This window comes from Aspergillus clavatus, genomic scaffold, assembly GCF_000002715.2.
Source record: "Aspergillus clavatus NRRL 1 1099423829805 genomic scaffold, whole genome shotgun sequence".
Classification (NCBI taxonomy): Eukaryota; Fungi; Ascomycota; class Eurotiomycetes; order Eurotiales; family Aspergillaceae; genus Aspergillus; species Aspergillus clavatus.
This window is the reverse complement of record NW_001517094.1, coordinates 3,942,197-3,959,644: the sequence shown is the minus strand read 5'-3', so window position 1 is coordinate 3,959,644 and position 17,448 is coordinate 3,942,197. Positions and strand designations below refer to the sequence as shown.

Below are 17,448 nucleotides of genomic sequence, written 5' to 3'. Positions count from 1 at the left end.
GTCTCCATACTCCATAGCCCATCCATACAGTAGTTAGTCCCCTTGAAGCCAAAGCCAGGCTGAGTAACAGACATGTGCCTCTGCCTCTGCTGCACACACGATCCGGCTTCGATTTGTTCGCAAGAGAAAAGAAAAGAGAAAAAAAAAGGAGCAAAGCAGCAGTGAAGCGAAGTAGCAAACAAGGGCTCCGCTCAACCTGAACCATATCCATATCCATATCCATGTCCATGGCCTTGATGAACGCGTCCCCATTCCCACCACATCCCCTTCCACATCTCTTTCCACTCCCAACCCTCGCCAGAAGACCGTTGGATAAAAAAAAAATAAAAACAAAAAAAAAAATACCCAATTCCCCCTCCCCATTGGTTCTAGTCTCCTGCATGCACAAGGCGACAAGAGCAGCAAAGCCCAGCGTCTGCGCACTCGCTTAACCACTGATCCATTTCTGTCCAGTGATCGCAGTCTTCTGACCCAGCTAGTCCAGGTCCAGTCCTAGGATGAACCCTTTCCAGATCGACCAAACCAAACCAAGCCCGATGGGTGGGTGGGTGGGAAAAGGCACAGAAGCCTACTTAGATAGATAGATAGATAGTAAGTAAGATCCATGGAAGGGGAACGGATACCAAGAAACCGTGACTTGTCGTGTGAGAAAGTACCCTCTTATACGAGACCCAACAAGTCGGGGTTCAAGAGATGCGAGGAACATGAACATGAACATGAGCATGAACCATGTCTGCAAGATAGGTTAGGTACTCAGTCTCTCCCACCTGCATAGGCTACCTAACCTATACTGAACTTACAGACAACCTCCGTCACGTATATGGGGAGCTGAACATTTCCTTGGTCTGAAGAGTGGCCACCCCTTGCATAGTCCTCGTGAGCATGTTGGCATTCCACAGGGAAGACATGACAGCCAGCCACAGCCACTGGTGCTCTGAATGGGTTACGGAATATTCTTCCATGTCCTGTTTTGGCCAATCTCTAACCCTCGAACAAGATCTCTAATCTGGATTTTTTTTTTTGTTTTTTTTTGAATTATTGATATCCGATATTCCAGCCTGAACTCGTAAAATAAACATTACATTCATTGGTTCCTTTGGTATGCAGAGCAAGAATGGTGGCGCTCAACAATGGGGGGTATTATAAAGTCCATAAAACACAGTCAACAATTAATGAGGCTCATCACGCCTTGTCCCTTTTCCCTGGGAATCACACATGTAAACAAAACAAAACTGTTCCAAGGAACCACCATCATGCTTTTTGTTAAAGACGTAGGGAGGATTTTCCACGTGGCCCGCCGTGGAGGTAAACCCATCGAGTAAAAGACGAAGAAAAAAAAAAAGAAAAAAGAAAATTGTACAGACCATGAGACAAAGGAAATCAGTGACGGCAATTGATGTAGCGAGAGACAAGAGGTCGGAAATTCATATATACAGAGGCGCTGCCCAAAAGACAAAAGAAAAAAAAAAAAGAAACCTCGAGAATTAGGAATAGTCATCCAATCGTTGCAGACATCATCAGTTAAGCAAGTTGTCGAGGCCCATCCGCGAATCTCGACGAGGCTCGGCCTTGACAGGCTCTGAAGTTGTCCAGCTCTGCGATAGCGATGTGGATGGCTGATTCCAGGGCTGAGGGTCGGGAATCCAGCGTGGCTTTGAGGCAGCGTCGGAAAAGGGTTCGAGCACCTTCAGGCGGGCGTAGGGATGGTTCACGTAGACGTCCTCGAGCCCTTGGCTCTGTCTGCGAAAGTCGCCCAGGAGAGGCAGAAGCTGCGGTGAGGCAACGGTTCGTGGGGAGGCGGAGGAAACCGAGTTGTGATCCGAGACCATCGAGGGAGAGCCGAGAGAAGGGGCGCGGGAGGCGTCTGAGTAGGTTGGGGAAGTCAAGGGCGTTTCAACGGGTCGGTTGAGAGTAGGAAGAGTGAAGATGGGGCTCAGCTGCCGAGAGCAACCAGCGGAGGAGTCTCGTCGGGCCTCGATAGTGGGCGAATCAGTCCACGAGGTGAGGGGTCTGTCGTGGGAGATGGAGTAGCCGGATCGACTGGGAGGGCTGCTGAGGGCCATCGATGCCCGCGGATAGGGTGCTTCCACGCGGCCGTGGAAAGTGCGGGAGGGGCTGGCGGCCGACACCGAGAGGCCTCTTCTCTTCCGGTTCATGCTGCCGTTCCACCAGTTCTTGACTGCGTTGTCGCTCCGGTTGCCCATCTCGTTGACCATGCGCTCGATCATCAGACCTTCCTCAGCGGAGATGGGCTCCCGGTTCAGTGAGGGCTTCAAATTCTGGTGGAATCGCTCCCGGCATTGTTTGGGGGACCGATAGTGCATGTGCTGTGAGATGCGAACCCAGTTGTTGGGGCCTTGCTCGCGCACCAGTTGAAGGAGCAACTGATCTTCCTCTGGGACCCAGGGTCCTCGACGATGAGTGGGAGCCATGTCAAGTAAATGAGTCGGTATGTATCTCGGTTATTTTATTTTATCTCTTTCTTCTGTGAAAAAAAAAGAGTCAGAGGAATGGCATCTCCAAGTATGTATACGGGTTGACAACCAGTATAATAGAAGAGGGTTTTTTGGACGAGGGGCGGCAAGGCTTGGGGCTGGGCTGGTAATAATATACTTGGATGGGCGGAATAGATTGGCTGAAAAGGAGTTGGGGTCTTACAGTGGGGGAGCAGACGTTTAGCGCGCAACTCAAAAGGCTGAGTATTTCTGCTAAGTAACGGTGGAAGGAGAATGACGAACACCAAGCCTTGGACAGGGTGAACGAGAAGGGTGGATGTTTTTGAGTTTCTGATCGATGGAGAGACAGTTCAGGGTCGATGGGCGGTGCCGAAGGTTGTATAGATATAGGCTATGATGATGATGATGCAGAGCTGAAGATACCAGAAGGGGGTCAAAGCATCAAAATGATATGAACAATGAAGATCCGTCTAAGGGAGACGACGATGGCCATGGATTTATTTATTCTCACAATCCAGACAATTGACCAGGGAGACGGGTCAGAGGAAAAGAAATGGCTACTGCTGTGTTGCTCCACAAGAAGAGCACGCTATAGGAGAAGATCTGATCCAAGATCTCGGAGAGCTGACAGTTATCGGAATAATAGATTTTTATTTTTTCAAAAGAAAATATTTTATTTTGATTTTTCTGGGTTCTGTCTTGATTTGATTTTATTTGATTTTTTTTTATTTTTTTTATTTTTATTTTTTTTATTTTTAATTTTTGATTTTCGATTTTCCACCTTCCCTGTACATTACATGACGTGTACTCCGTATGTAAGATTTACAGTACGACAGCTCGCCTGTAAGCTTAGTTTGGACATGGGAGGCTGTAAGAGGGAGACTCGGACGACTATCCTCATGATAATCATCAGCCAGGGATACTTTGATGATAAGTAGCAATATTCGTTCTCCTGGGATACTACAAGAGAGAGCTCTATCGACCAAACAATACCTAACGCAGGTCTTTTGACTCTTAGAATACCTAGGTACAGTACACAGCGTAGTGGGGCAGTAAAGAATGAACAGGAATGGAGCGTCCAAGTGCAGTATCCTCTTTGGGTATGTTCCCACGTACTGTATCGGATTCGGAGCAACTGTTGGGAACCTGGGAACCTACCTAGGTAAACTATAGATAATTTACCAAGCCATCAATGATCAATCTGACAGGGGTACCGATTATCAATAACCGAATCCGAACTCAGCAAACGCAGAGAAGAGAAAAAAAAAATACATTAAAAAATAAAAAAAGGAAGGAAAGATTTGAGAAAGAACCCGGTTCACCAAGCTATCAAATAATGTTCATTGCAGGCCTGCATTAAGACAGACAGAACTCTGTTAGCGAGCAGTAGTCAGTAGTAACTGGGCTTTTTGCAGATCGCGGGGGAAAAATGCCACTACGGAGTACAGTTACTCATCGTAGATTCGTAGATTCGTAGTCTTCCACCAGATCGGTATTGCAACGGGGAGACCTTCTGGTCGGTAGGTCTGGATTACTGCTCATTCGATGCGATGAAACAAAATCGATCCTCCATTGCTGATCCCAATGTCATACATTCTACTATCTTTTTTTTTTTTTTTTTTGGTGAATCCTGCTGCTAGTTGCTATCTACTTGCTGATTGCTACGATGGTTCCGGGAGACTGGACTGAGTGTCCAGATCAGATCCATCCTCGCACTCGCATTCGTATAAAGTCACCAGACTAGTGATGACTCTTCATCTTGACCCAACTCCAGGCATCGACGGTGGGTCACGCTAATTCAGGGGAAGAGGAGAGAGAGAGAGCAAGACGCCCAAATCAAATCCTCCGACACTTGGTAATTATAGAGAGGCGATTAAATAGTATGATAGATCGAGTGAGCGGGTGTGCCTCTTGAATCGATAGTGCTCCACATTTCAGTATCGGAGAGAAGATTGTGTCAGGGGTAGATAGGATATGACTCTCTCGGCCGATCATGTCATGTCGTCAGTTTCATTGATCGATTTGTATATCATGTAGGGGAAAGTTTTTTTGAATCATCTGCTGCCGTGATTCCATCAGCGAAGTCAGTCTGCTTAGGTTTTTTTTTCTCGTTTTTTTCCAGATCCACAAGTCTTGAGATCCGATGGGCGGTTGGTCCATGCTCTTCTAAGTTCAGGCCCTGACAGGAAAACGGGAGCGGCAGAAACGGCCTGGATGGACATCTGGACGAATGGACCCGTGCCAAGAAGTCAATTGGAAGTCAGATTTGAGCAGGAGAGGATATCCTACGAAATGTGAATGATGGTACGTACTGGACTGGACAGGAGGAGTAGCCGAGAGTAATGCGATGTGGTCATCTTCTTTCTTGCTTGCATTGTTCATCCTGGTAGAATTCCATCCTCTCAGGCTTACAATCCCTGAAAGAAAACTATTGTTGATCAAGTCCGAAAGAGGGATGAGTAGAATCCTTGAGAATTGGTCATCAAGAGCAGCGTTCATCTCCTGAATCCTACATAGTAGATAGTGCATACACATGCAGGCTGGAGAGATGACGACCAAAAACACCCCATATCTCATACCCATATTACTGAAAAGGGTAAAAAGAAAAAGAAAATAAAAAAAAAAGAAAAAGGAGTCTTCCAGTGCTCAGCCAGCCATGTCCACCCTTGGGCCACAGCGTACCACCATTGGCTCTGGGCTGCTATCCTGATCTCTCCACTCCCCGTGGACCGTTACCCAGACATGAAGATGAACCGTTGAGTGGGGGTGATGATTGGCGCCTGGTCATCAAGCGTCTTTTTGGGAATTTGGAATCATTTGTCTTTGGCTTTTAACCCTCTTTGGCTGTGATCGTCGGGAATCTGGCCAATCCGCTGCTTTCAATCGACGTAGCTACCTGCTTGTCGGCGCCACCAATATTGACAGGCATTATCCTTACTTACTCCGTACATTCTCCGTACTAAGCTACTTACGAACCTGGTCATTTATGTACTCCGTATGTCTTCATACACATAGATTATTAATTACATATTCATACTATTATCCGAACTTTTCGTACAGAATTATATGCTCATATGCTCATATACAATTATTTCTCCATGACCAACAAGAGAATCAAATGGCATCCTACAGTTCGAGGATGAAATAACACTCTTATCCCAGCCCCTCAAAGCTCAACTCGCACAATTGCACACACAACAACCGCATCGCCTACAGCGCGATCAGCCGCGATGGCGCAGCCCCAGGTTCCCACAACCTTCAAATAGTTCATGTCCGACAGCGCGATGGCGTACAGGGCAGTCCAAAAGCAAAGGTAGAAAGAAGGGAAACAGTGCAAACGCTCCACCAACACCTACCTCATGTTGGAGATCCTGACTCACGTTTCGCTGCAGGGACCGTGCTCGAATTGCGGGTGTCAACTTCGCTTCCGTTCGAGAATGCAAATGGAAGATTGACAGGTCTGATTTCCCCCCTCCCCCCCCCACCTCCTTTCCGGACCCTCTCTCCTTTGGAAGGGTTTTCCCGTGGGAGTCTTTCTCCTGTCCAATGCTGAACAACGTGAAATGGATCGGGAGCGTGATCGATCGAAAAATCTGAGACGAGGAGATCGCGAGGGAGCATGCAAGCGTCTAGGTACCGGCGACAGAGTAGACAGGTACCTTAGCGAGGTGACGCCCGGCATGATGATATATCACTACATACCTACTTAGAAATAGGAAGTCTCGGCAGCGCTGTCCAATCAGGCCGCGCGTCAGCATGATGCAGCCGGTGCTGATGAACTGTCCTACACCCTTTTCAATTGCGTACAGTGTCTGGTCTAAATCCCAACCCTCCAGGTCAGGTCATGATACAGCATCGGGGAGGTCGGGATTCTCTCATAGCGGCCCCCCTCCCTGGCCCTACCAGGCTACCACTCAAGCTATCTGGAAATATCCACATGAGAGGGCCAAGAAGAAAACAAAAACGAGAGTGACATCGGCTGTCAAACTGAGCCACAGTCTCCCCCCCCCCCTCCAAAAGGTAGAAAGCCGGAAAGTCAAAAAGATCACCGGGAAAGTCAAGACTAGATGACGGGACTATGATACCTAACTATCAGCATGAATCGAATCCCAACAAGGTCTGATAACATTGATTGACATGTTGATATAGGATGTGCCGATGGTCGGCTATGGGAATTTGCGCCCCAATGGCATCGGAGAATTCTATAGCGCAATCCGATTCGTACATGGTGATTGATTCATCGAGATGGCTAATCGACTATTCCCTGCTGAACCATGGAACCGCAGCAATGGGCACGGCAATAATAAGCTTTGTCAACGATCAGGACCCAACTACCAAGTTAATGCTCTGTGATCGGAGTGATCGTTGCTGGCGCTTTCCTTGTTTTTTTGAGGGTCGGCCATTACCCATTCATTACTCATTAGTCGGAGCAGGAGTATCCGTAGCCTAGCTCTTAGCTCTGGTCCTATTTCAGAAAGTAGTGCCACCCCCGATTGTTGGTTCCAAAGTGATCGCTGCTACAGACTCTGTGGATCGGGGTTAGCCTGGAGAACGAGATCGAAGATGCAGTTCGCAGAGAGAAGGATTGGATACATAGCCTAAGCCCCTCAGGAACTCAGATTGAAAAGCCGTTAGGGAACCAGATCAATGACCTTTTTCTATCTCGGAAGTGATTGCTCAGAATGGACAGTCGGGTAATCTGACTTGTCTTTTGCAGGGTTTTGTACCTCCGGGGTACCTGATTATCAATACTGCAATGCAAGTATACGGAGTACACTTACGGAGTACCTATATGGATAGAGGTAGCTGGTGACATAAATTACCATGTATTATTGACAAGGATTTCTTACTGTATCATAGAAGAAAGCCACAATTTTCCAAGCATTAAAAACAGAGAGGTAGGGAAAAAAAAGAGAGACAATTAGTACAGGCTAAGGAAAGCACGAACCCCTGAACCGCATGACATGACGAACTCCTCGCTTGAGGAAGCTTCTGATTGGTCAACTACTTTAAGGTATTTGTCATTCGGGGACATTCCCGACTAAGCTTGTTTCAGGAAATGATAGACGGGTCAACTTGGTTGGTCTGGAACCCTGCGTGTCGCGTATTGAGTGTGGAGATAGATTGAATGTCTCTGATAGCTGTGAGCTGGTAAGCTACTATCTATCTCCTATCTAGTAGTATCTAGAGTACAGTATGAAGGACACCGACTGGTACCGACTCTCGGATAAGCGTTGATACTTCAAAGAAGTTGGAGAATGGCCTTGACTGTAAGTACCAAGTGCTTTGTCCTTATTTTCTTTTGTTCTATTTTTTCGATCGCAACTAGACGCATTTGATCGGATAAAATGGTTGTCCTCCATAGGATGTTTGATCTACGCAGCAAAGTAACAGCCGAACATCTCCAGAGTAAGGTTAAAATCATATGGAGGACCGAGGAATTCTATTAACCTGTTACCTGACTGACACTCTTGACAGTTGACAGCCCAGTGAGGGTCTGGATTGGTCTTCATCCTCATACCCCATCCAGTAATCTCTTCGCCGGGCGATGACCGACAGACTGAGTCATCATCAATGGTGTCAAATCTGTCACTCTAGTGTCTACACTCTAGACTCTACTGGGCCGTAGCGGGTTCAACGAGAAAAGCCATGTGGACGGAGTCGTTGTGATCCACCCTCGTGGTACAGTGTGCGACCTACAGGCTACATCAAGCAACAAACGAGATGAAAAACCATGCATCAATAATAATACCGAGTCCCTACTCCCTACTCCCTACTCTTCTGTCCCAAGGATCAGAGACAATAGTGAGAACTCCTCAGTCGATCAGTTGATCAGCGATGAATCCAGAAAACCACGGTGCTCTAGAAGTTCGAAGAAAAAGGGGAGATTGAGAATAGCCGTGGTTTTACGAAACCACGAGTTGACCTGTCATATTTTGGATTGTTTAGCAAAATCATCATCATCATCATCATCATCATCATCACTAGCAACAGCATCACCATTCCTCGATCCAGCCAACTGGACCAAGACTAGAGTTGAACAATGCGCGACTATCATTATTGATCCAGGATAGGATCCCCCCATCTGTCGCATCTGGTGGAGTACGGAGTAGACACATGACCCTGTGCCTATTGCCTAGTGCCTACGCCTCCCCAGCGTACCCTGAGCCTGGGTACCAATCAGAGACACGGGAAGTATTTGAGATTGATCCTGGTAAGTCTGCTTCCTTAGTGTGCGGGTACAAGGATGGTCCCTGTCAGTTGTGCTGACGATAAAACGATAAATGATTAGCAATTGATATTGATGCCTGGGGCCATCGATACCAGCTTTGAGTAGACAAGGTTGAAGGTACTGACTGAGTGAGAGTCAGTAAAATGAGGATATTCAACTCGCATCAGTGCAACTGCCTCTAATCATGAAGGCGGCAGTAGAACAAGACAAAAGAGGAGGCTGAAAATGGAATCGCTGACCTCAAGATAACATCATGAGAAAAGGCTCCTCCAGCGGCGGTGTAACGTACCTGGAGCCCGGGCGTGAGACGAGGGCGAAAAAATAGGATTAAAATAAATTAAATAGCAGATAAAAAAATCAAATCAAGTCAAATGAAAAACTAAATCACTAAAAGGGCAGAGGGCAAAGGGCAGACAAAAAGGAGTAAGGACTAAGGACTGCAAAGAGTGGAGTGGAGCGAACGGTCCTCTCGCATCCCGCTGCTGTTTCCTGACTGTCGGGCCTCCAGCAGCTGCGACTGCGAGCCTGCGAACCTCAAAGGGGAGGGTCTGAGCACCCCACCTGTCAATCCTGCGGCTCCTTGAGCATTCTAGATTTTGAGGTGAAACATGGAAAATGCGGTTTGGAAATACGAGCTTGGGCACTACGGTGGATGGAGAGTAAAGACAGATTTCCACTGTAGTGGATGTATTAATTACCTCGGCCTGTCTTACCATGACCATGATTATGGCCGTAGGAAGATGGAACCCTTGACAAGGGTAATTGATAATGAGCGTTCTGGAGAGTGTACTCAGAGTAACTAGACCACCCCCGATCAATGACCCTAGAAACAGTCGTGCAGCAGATTCCGTCAAACACATGTCATCTAATGCATTGCAGATTATTACTACCTTACCATCAGGTCATGGCCGGAAAAGGTAAGAGCATTTATCCACCCAAAGCTGAATGTCGATTATCAAATATCAAGATCAAGAGTCCAAGAATTCAAATTCCAACCCTTCTCAAGAACTCCATCCCGCTTGACGACATAGTAGTATTCCGATTTGGAAAGCGTGAGCTCTCGATCCGACAACACGTAACCAGCGACGATCCTCAAGGATCGTGCGGATTAACGCCGGCGGGGGAAGTACTACGTAGAACAAAAAGTACGCAGACTATTTGCAAACTAGGGTAGGATCATAGGATGTATGGACGATGGAGTCATGCCTAGTAGTACATTCTGCTGTTTTCTCGGGACTATTTGACTGAGAGTTCCAGTTCATTTTGGCTTCTGGGCCGGGAAACGGTTAAGCGGGGGTCGTAGAGGCAGGAAAGAATAAAAGATCCCAAAGAATCGACTATCAAGAGAGGAAGAACCAGATCCAAGCATACTACTATTTACTGGAGGCATTATTCAGCATGAAAATATTTCTTTACAAGGGATATCAAATGACATTAAATATATATATATATATATATATTAAAAAATTAAAATGAAATGAAATGAGAAGAAAGATAAAATGAATAATACATTAAATACGACGGGTAGGCCGCCTGTGTACGACCTTCCCAGGAGCAGGAGTTGTTCATCGTTGTCATATGTATCACGGTATCTTCCATGTTACAGTCTTACAGAACTGATCGGGCTCCAGTTTTTAGTTTTTGTACCCGCTCGGGGACCATGTGGTTGAGTGGTTCCCGATTCGCCCAAGCGCCGCCGACTGCCGCTTTGGGAAATTACTGTCGCATCCCGTCAAATACGAACTTCAACTCCCAAACCGTCAGTAGGAGTGTGTTCTGTAGTGCTACTCCTCCTCCTACTTCATCGCAGTTTACTGCTTGATAGAGGGCGGTCTTGTGCACAGCCCAGGCTTGTGATGCTGTGTCGCTTTCCTGACTCTACGCGAAGAGGAGGAGGAGGAGAAGGAGGAGGAGGAGTCGGGAGGAGGCAGGTACCTGTCTTCTCCGGATTCCAAATACGCTGTCTGATGGGTGAGACTGCGGCTGCTGTTCCACTTACTTTCCCCTTCTTTGAATGCTTGCGGAGGCATGTGTTTGATAGACCACTGGACAGCGTTATCGCCATCATGGCTATCACCACAGGATCCATATGAGCTATGCATGTTGTGGATGTCCGCTTCAGACAGCGTGCTACTTTCCAGCGCACTCTTGGAGGTCATGTAATTACTATGGATCTGTATTAGGCGTTGTCGCTATGCGAGTACGACCCTCTTCTCTTCTCCTTCCCTAGCCACCAATTGCCACTTCCTTGGTCGTCGAGCTTTTTTTCCGGAGGTAGGATTGGCTCAGATGCAATGTGATGTGATAGCACTACGGAGTATTTGAGTATTTGGATGCTGCATCGCAGTCAACTCCGGATGACTCGCCATGGCTGACAAATGGTGTCCACTTGCATTCCCCTTCTTAGATCTCTTTTGGTATAGATTCAGAGTGTTTGGGTCTGGTTCAACGGCCCCTTTGGGACCCAGAAAGTAGAGACATCTGGTTCTACCGTTTCTCCGTTCGGAAGCGGATAACCTATCTCCAGTAGGGGCAGGCTTTCCGCTGTCAATGTGAAAGTTACCTTGCCAACTCCCCCACCGGGCCGTGCCAGAGATTCAATGGAGTTCGCCTAAAGTCTATGGAGATAGAGACCAGAGACAGTTGTGTTTGTGCGGCTGCATATCGGACACAGCACGCAGTCCAACAAACTCTAACCCAAAAGGTTGAAATCCTCCTGACCCTTCACTGAGTATTCCCAATCGGTGGGCGAACCGAACCGTCCTGATCCGGACCAACCATGATAAGGTGGTTGATGCACCAGAAGAGAAGCCAATCGTCTCCGTCGAAACTCAATCTCAGACCCTAGGCGCAGGTCAACTACCTGATGGAAATCGTATAACCAGAGCTCAAAACACACACACACACAGAGAGAGAGAGAGAGAGAGAGAGAGAGAGAGAGAGAGAGTCAGAGATAGGCACATAATAAACCCCTTGTTATTCCGTATATGTACGAAATACTGGATCCCGAGTAGCGCTAACTGCGAGAGAGATCACGGTGGACTTTGCAGTAGTGGATGGGTAGTCATCCGTAGCTTGGTGCTACATATTCCCAAGAGCGTCGAATCACCTACCATGGCCTTGGGCTACTCTGAGGCCGGGAAGTCGGGGACCATGGAAGAGGATCACACGAGAACCAGGATCCAGACTTCAGGGCGTCCGTGCCGAATCCAATCGACTCTACTAGCGCGGCCTCTTCCTAGTCTATCCTGTAAGGAAGGGCGTCAGTGCGACGAATCCCGCTCCATCGATCTGACATCTTGATCCCAATTCCTGGTAATGGTGGCTAAGCCTAGCCTTGATCGATCGATTTGTCTTTTGTCCTGTTCAGGAGAGATGCGAAGGATTGAGATGGTCGATCCCATACGCCCACTGGAGGATCAGATCCCACAGTCCAGACTATTCCCCGTTAGTTCACTTCACACTTTGCATTTCATAAATTGCTGATTTGCCGCTGTGATCAAGCCAGCAGAATTGATAGCGCCGTTCTTGTATCCACCCTCTGTGCCAAAAGCAACGTCCACGGTCCCACTGGATCCTCTTCTGACAAATTCTCCGCCCTGATATGGACCTGTGTGCATGAGGAAGATGACTCGTCTCGTCGATCGATGGTCCATGTGTTTGACTATTCAGTCTTCAGCTCATTCTAGACATTGCACAGATTAAGCGGAGCTGGTAGTGTCGTAGTTCTAGAGTCGGCAATGAGGATAATAGCATTGTGGATGTATCATTCACGATTGTTTGGGTCAGAGGGAGATGAGGCTTGGGCAATTTTGTCCTTTAGCCTCTTCACTCTGTTTTGTTCTTGTATCTCCTGTATCTTGGAGACTGGAGTATTCTATATTCCGCATTCGATACGCAGTTTGACCAATCCAATGGATGAATCCTTTTAGGTGCTCTCAAGCAGGTACATCATCATCTCTTCAGTTTTATCTCCTATACTCTCCATAATAATAACCATGAGTGGATCACGACTGATAGCAATCTTCAGGAATCAACTTGAATATGGTCTGCCATGGCAGCTCCTCATTAGAAACAATGAACCCAGATTCTATCAAGGAGTCATACAGATTCCCAGCAACAAGGAAAACGATAGCACTTCTTGACTTGTTACATCCTGCCAATGCCAGATAGTCAACCACCGTGTGCCTCTTACTATCGGTAAAGTCGATGATCTGCGCCTTTCCGAATCAGGCAACAGATCCTCTTTTTTGGAAGAAATCCTCTGCAGCCAGGTGAGCACTGCCCTTGCCCGCTGGGGTAGCTCTGACATGGATACTGATGCCTGCTGATAGGATCGCTTGTAATTTCTGGATGGCACTAAGCGAAGGACATAGACTACTATGTCAGATTGACCTGTCTCTTCCTCTGACCTATCGTCCAGGTGCTCGCGGGCCTGCTTTCTATCAGACTGCGTGAACCGCAGCACCGTCTGTCTGCGGGTGCCATGATATCAACACCATGTTGAATGAGATACTCAACAAACATTGGGGTCATCCAGCTTGTCATCAGTTAGGGCCCAATGGCCACCACAATATGGGAGCAGCTTCCGGATGGAGCGCTTTATGGTCTCTCGGGAGTTGACGCGAATGATGGGTCGGCTCCAGGATCTAGTAAGGACTCGATTATCACCTATAGCTGCGCTACTTACGGTACTCCATCAGCATCTTGATACACTCCAGGTTTCGCTTGTGGGCCGCCGTAAGCAAAGCAGCTTCGTCCTCGTCTTCATCCGGGCCAGGGAGGTGCGTCAACTTTTGCGATGTAGATCTTGCGGATTGCTCGTAGATGCTCCGTTTCCTACCTTCGCTGGACGGTCTTGCCGTTCTCTTCATGATAGTCTCAGCCTGACATGCTGACCAAGAAGGCGGCAAGCATAGTGTTTCATGGCCATGTTCGGGAGTAAACATGGCGAAAGGCTGTTGCGTGCTACAGGCTGTATTGGGTTAAAAGAGAACGGAGCGGCCAGTACAGAAAGGTTCGAGGTGATGGTCATCACTATTATCATCTACGACGCCTGGTGAAGCTATTTAACCCGCACCACGCAAAATGCTCAGCCCTGCATCCAGATATGTGAAGTCATATAGAGAGAGTAAGAATTGAAAATATATTTTCCATTGAAGCATTGAACATCTATGTATGACTGAGCGCTGACACTGGAGATCCATACTTATCATTAGGCTGGACACCATAGCCAAATCTCGTCACCTACCTCGCAAAGAGATAACATAGTCTTCTGCCAAAGAGAAAGAGAGTGATATACTTCATACACTCGCGTACTGGAGCCAGAGAGCCGAATTCTTCGGCCACTGTGAGTCGACGATAAGGACTAACTTCTTTCGAAGCCTGTCTCAGATTTTGATAGCTATGGCCCGAGAGCCTGTGACGAAAATTGGTTCATTTATCATCATCGATGATGACGGCGTCTTGCTACAGTTTCATCAATCCTGAGAGACAGTTGGGGAAAAGGGGAACATTCTGGTATACCGCTGCCCTTAGGAGCCCTAGTGGCCTCTTTCGTGTCTTTTACGATCACAACCAACTGAGCTTCGCCAAGAGACATGAGGACGATGAGGACTTTTATTGAATTCTGATGTACTACTGGGCAGAAAAGACCTGAGATTTCATAGGGAGCGAAAGTACAAGACAAAACCGAATATGACAGGCGACTTCGAGATGCGTTCAACGATTAGCCAAGGTCTACTCTAAGACGAGATAAAATATCCTGGCGCCCTCCAACAAAGGTAGATTGATGTGATCCCTTGATTTCCATTTCGATCTTCATTGACTCCAGTACTCTGCACCAAAGCCTGGAATTTCATCCAACAATGCCAAAGAAAACCCCACCTGGTTGCGTTGAAGTACCGGTAACCCTTAAAAAGGTCGCTTGAGCACTCGAGCAGGCTATTCGAACAGACGCAGACTTCGATAACGGTGCCAATTTCTCAGATAGGCCGGGTATCTCTCTCCAGCGGCTCTGACATTGTTCCCATTTCTGAGGATGCATTAGCGTCCGTCCATTCTTCGTCTCAAGAGCCAAGACTCCGATCCTGATCACAACTGGGCTGCTTCTGCTTATCTCCAGATCCTCATTCTGCACCGACGGTATCCGACACGCTCAATCTAGATTGCCAATGAGAGGTGCTGACAGAAACCCGAAAGACCAAATCAACACATACCGGACCCGGGGAAAATGCACATTAATACGGAGTACCGTCAAGGGAATTGTGTCAGACTATATCTAGCCGAATCGAGAAACAGGCCTTGGAAGTAGTGCTGACCTGACCTGACCTACCCTCCCGCTGTTGACACCGACGCATGGATGATGATCCCTCGACTGGCATCCTGTCCAGAGCCAGAGCCAGTGGTGAATATGTTGGCGCTTGCGTCTGACGGGTTCCAAGCCAAGCTATCAATTAGTATACTGTGTGCGGAACTACGGGGGTCGGGAGTCCGGAGTTAACGATATGTGTCTGCATGCCTGAGTGTGTGTGTGTGTGAACACATAGTTCCGGTGGTAGTAGCAATTTTGACCATTGAACTGATCCAGGTAGGACAGTAAGTCACGGTTGTGAAGATGAAGCTGACAGGATAATGAGGGGGTCAGATGCTGTCTCTCCATGCTATTCGATGCTAGTAGGGTGTCTGTCTTACATCATATATTAGCAGCCAAGGAAGGATTCGACTCATTCCTGTCAGCAGACGATCGTAGACTGTATAATGATACTGTGAACTTTCTATGCGTGGAATATTTGGAGTATAAAGCGATGCGCCATGATCATTGTTCCTTCTCAAGAGTCTACAGAACCCGGCGTTGCAACAACCTTTCCTTCCCATAGTAAAGTAAGGACTCTGTCAACACAGCCCAACATGCCTCACCAAAACAGCCCCAACACGACCCTCGAGCCATTCCAGCTCCTCAGCAAAGTCCTCACCTTCCCAAACGAGGACCAGCGCGACTGGTGGCACAGCACCGGACCCATGCTAGCCAAAATGCTCCGGGACGCGGGCTATGACATCCACGCCCAGTACGTGCACCTCTGCGTGCACCACAAATGCATCGTCCCGTATCTGGGGCCGTATCCGGCGAACGGCCAGGAGCGGTGGATGAGCGTGCTCAGCCGGTTCGGTCTCCCGTATGAACTGAGCCTGAATTGCTCCAGGTCGGTTGTACGCTTCGCATTCGAGCCCATCGGGCCCCTGAGCGGGACCGAGCAGGATCCCTTCAATGCGCATGTTATCTGGGAGTGTCTTGACATGCTTGCACGGTTGGATCCGTCGATCGACCTCCAGTGGTTTACGCAGTTCAAGGAGGATCTGGTGCTGGGTGATGACGAGGCGAGGTTTGTCCGAGAACGCGGCCTGGATCGGGGCCAGGTGTGCACGCAGAATAAGCTCGGCCTAGATCTGGACGGGAGCAGGTTCGAGGTCAAGATGTATATGTATCCGTACCTGAAGTCAGTGGCGACGGGCGTCCCGATCGATCAGTTGATGTTCGACTCGGTCCGGAAGGTGGACCGGGGTCAGAAGCTGGCTGGCCCATTATCCATCCTGGAAGAGTACATCAAGTCTCACAGGAATAAGACGCTGTCCACGCGCCTGATCTCCTGCGACCTGGTCGATCCGAGCCAGTCACGTATCAAGATATACGTGGCGGAGGAGTCGGTGGACTGGGAGCATCTCGAGGACATCTGGACCCTGGGACACCGACGTCGGAATCCCGTCGCCATGAGGGGGCTGGAGCAACTTCGGGAGCTCTGGGATCTGATCAACATCCCCGAAGGGCCTTCGCACTTCCGAGATGGATACCTGAATCTTGGATCCGAGGTCGATGAACGACTTCCCCTGCTAGCCAACTTTACTCTCTCGCCAAAAGAGCGATACCCGGCTCCTCAAATCTACTTCCATACGTTTGGTATGAGCGATGCAGCGGTTGCAGATGCCGTCGCCACGTTCTGTGCCCGAAGAGGTTGGACGGAAATGGCCGAATCATACAAGGCGAATCTATTCTCATATTAGTGAGTATAGCCCCATACCTTACCTATTGTTTGACTATACGTATGCTTAACCATACCTGCAGCCCAGATGGAGATGTCAATGAAATGAACTATCTCCAGTCATTGATATCCTTCTCATATCGAAACGAGAAAGCCTATTTGAGCGTATATCTGCATACTTTTGAGACAGGTGGTTATAGAAAGTCTTGGAAATTGTGATCGACCCCAAGGACAGGGAGAATCATGACCTGGTTTGCAAACTAGGGAGTGATGGGATGGGGGATTTTTAGCTGTTATATCACGACAGAGAGTCATAGCAGCAGTCTCTTCGATATCAGGTGCTTGAACGTACACACTAGAAGACATTGCTTGCGAAATCGTCCCGTACGAGGTCATTAAACCACTCCAGAAACTCGTGAGGAATCACTGATGCATATCCTTCTGCTTATTGCATCTCATATGCCTCAGTAGCCGCTCGAGTTGAAAGCTGCTGTACAGGTTTTTCAAATAAACAATCAAAAAAGGACGCGGATGATTTCGAGCTTAACGTCCCCTTGAGAAGAAAGACTCCAGGGAAGAAAAAGTGGACTAAGTTGTGATAGACGAGGGTCTTCCTACCCCGGATTACAAACCATGAACTCCAATGGACAAAGGCACAGCCAACCAAGATAACCTCATTGAATCAGTAAGATTTGACCAGACACTGGCCCGTTCCTCTCTTCGT

General features: G+C 48.1%; 2 protein-coding genes across 2 annotated transcripts, besides 14 other annotated features; one reads left to right on the top strand and one right to left on the bottom strand.

The window, feature by feature from the left end:
• Window positions 1-312: 312 nt before the first annotated feature.
• Window positions 313-344: a microsatellite.
• Window positions 345-1,517: 1,173 nt separating this feature from the next.
• flbD (putative MYB family conidiophore development protein FlbD) lies at window positions 1,518-2,432 on the bottom strand (the record flags this gene model as incomplete). The annotated part of the gene is made up of 1 exon (XM_001269817.1): window positions 1,518-2,432. The coding sequence occupies one exon, from the start codon at window positions 2,430-2,432 to the stop codon at window positions 1,518-1,520; it is 915 nt and encodes a 304-aa protein (XP_001269818.1).
• Window positions 2,433-3,158: 726 nt separating this feature from the next.
• Window positions 3,159-3,212: a microsatellite.
• Window positions 3,160-3,212: a microsatellite.
• Window positions 3,213-5,054: 1,842 nt separating this feature from the next.
• Window positions 5,055-5,087: a microsatellite.
• A 3,322-nt stretch (window positions 5,088-8,409) lies between these two features.
• Window positions 8,410-8,459: a microsatellite.
• Window positions 8,411-8,440: a microsatellite.
• Window positions 8,460-9,007: 548 nt separating the features above from the next.
• Window positions 9,008-9,075: a microsatellite.
• Window positions 9,076-10,108: 1,033 nt separating this feature from the next.
• Window positions 10,109-10,126: a microsatellite.
• Window positions 10,127-10,148: a microsatellite.
• Window positions 10,149-10,192: a microsatellite.
• A 380-nt stretch (window positions 10,193-10,572) lies between these two features.
• Window positions 10,573-10,605: a microsatellite.
• Window positions 10,577-10,605: a microsatellite.
• Window positions 10,606-11,595: 990 nt separating this feature from the next.
• Window positions 11,596-11,635: a microsatellite.
• Window positions 11,597-11,635: a microsatellite.
• Window positions 11,636-15,597: 3,962 nt separating this feature from the next.
• ACLA_031240 (putative dimethylallyl tryptophan synthase) lies at window positions 15,598-16,943 on the top strand (the record flags this gene model as incomplete). The annotated part of the gene is made up of 2 exons (XM_001269816.1): window positions 15,598-16,745; window positions 16,808-16,943. 2 exons carry the CDS (start codon window positions 15,598-15,600, stop codon window positions 16,941-16,943), a joined length of 1,284 nt encoding a protein of 427 aa, XP_001269817.1.
• Between the last annotated feature and the right edge of the window lie 505 nt (window positions 16,944-17,448).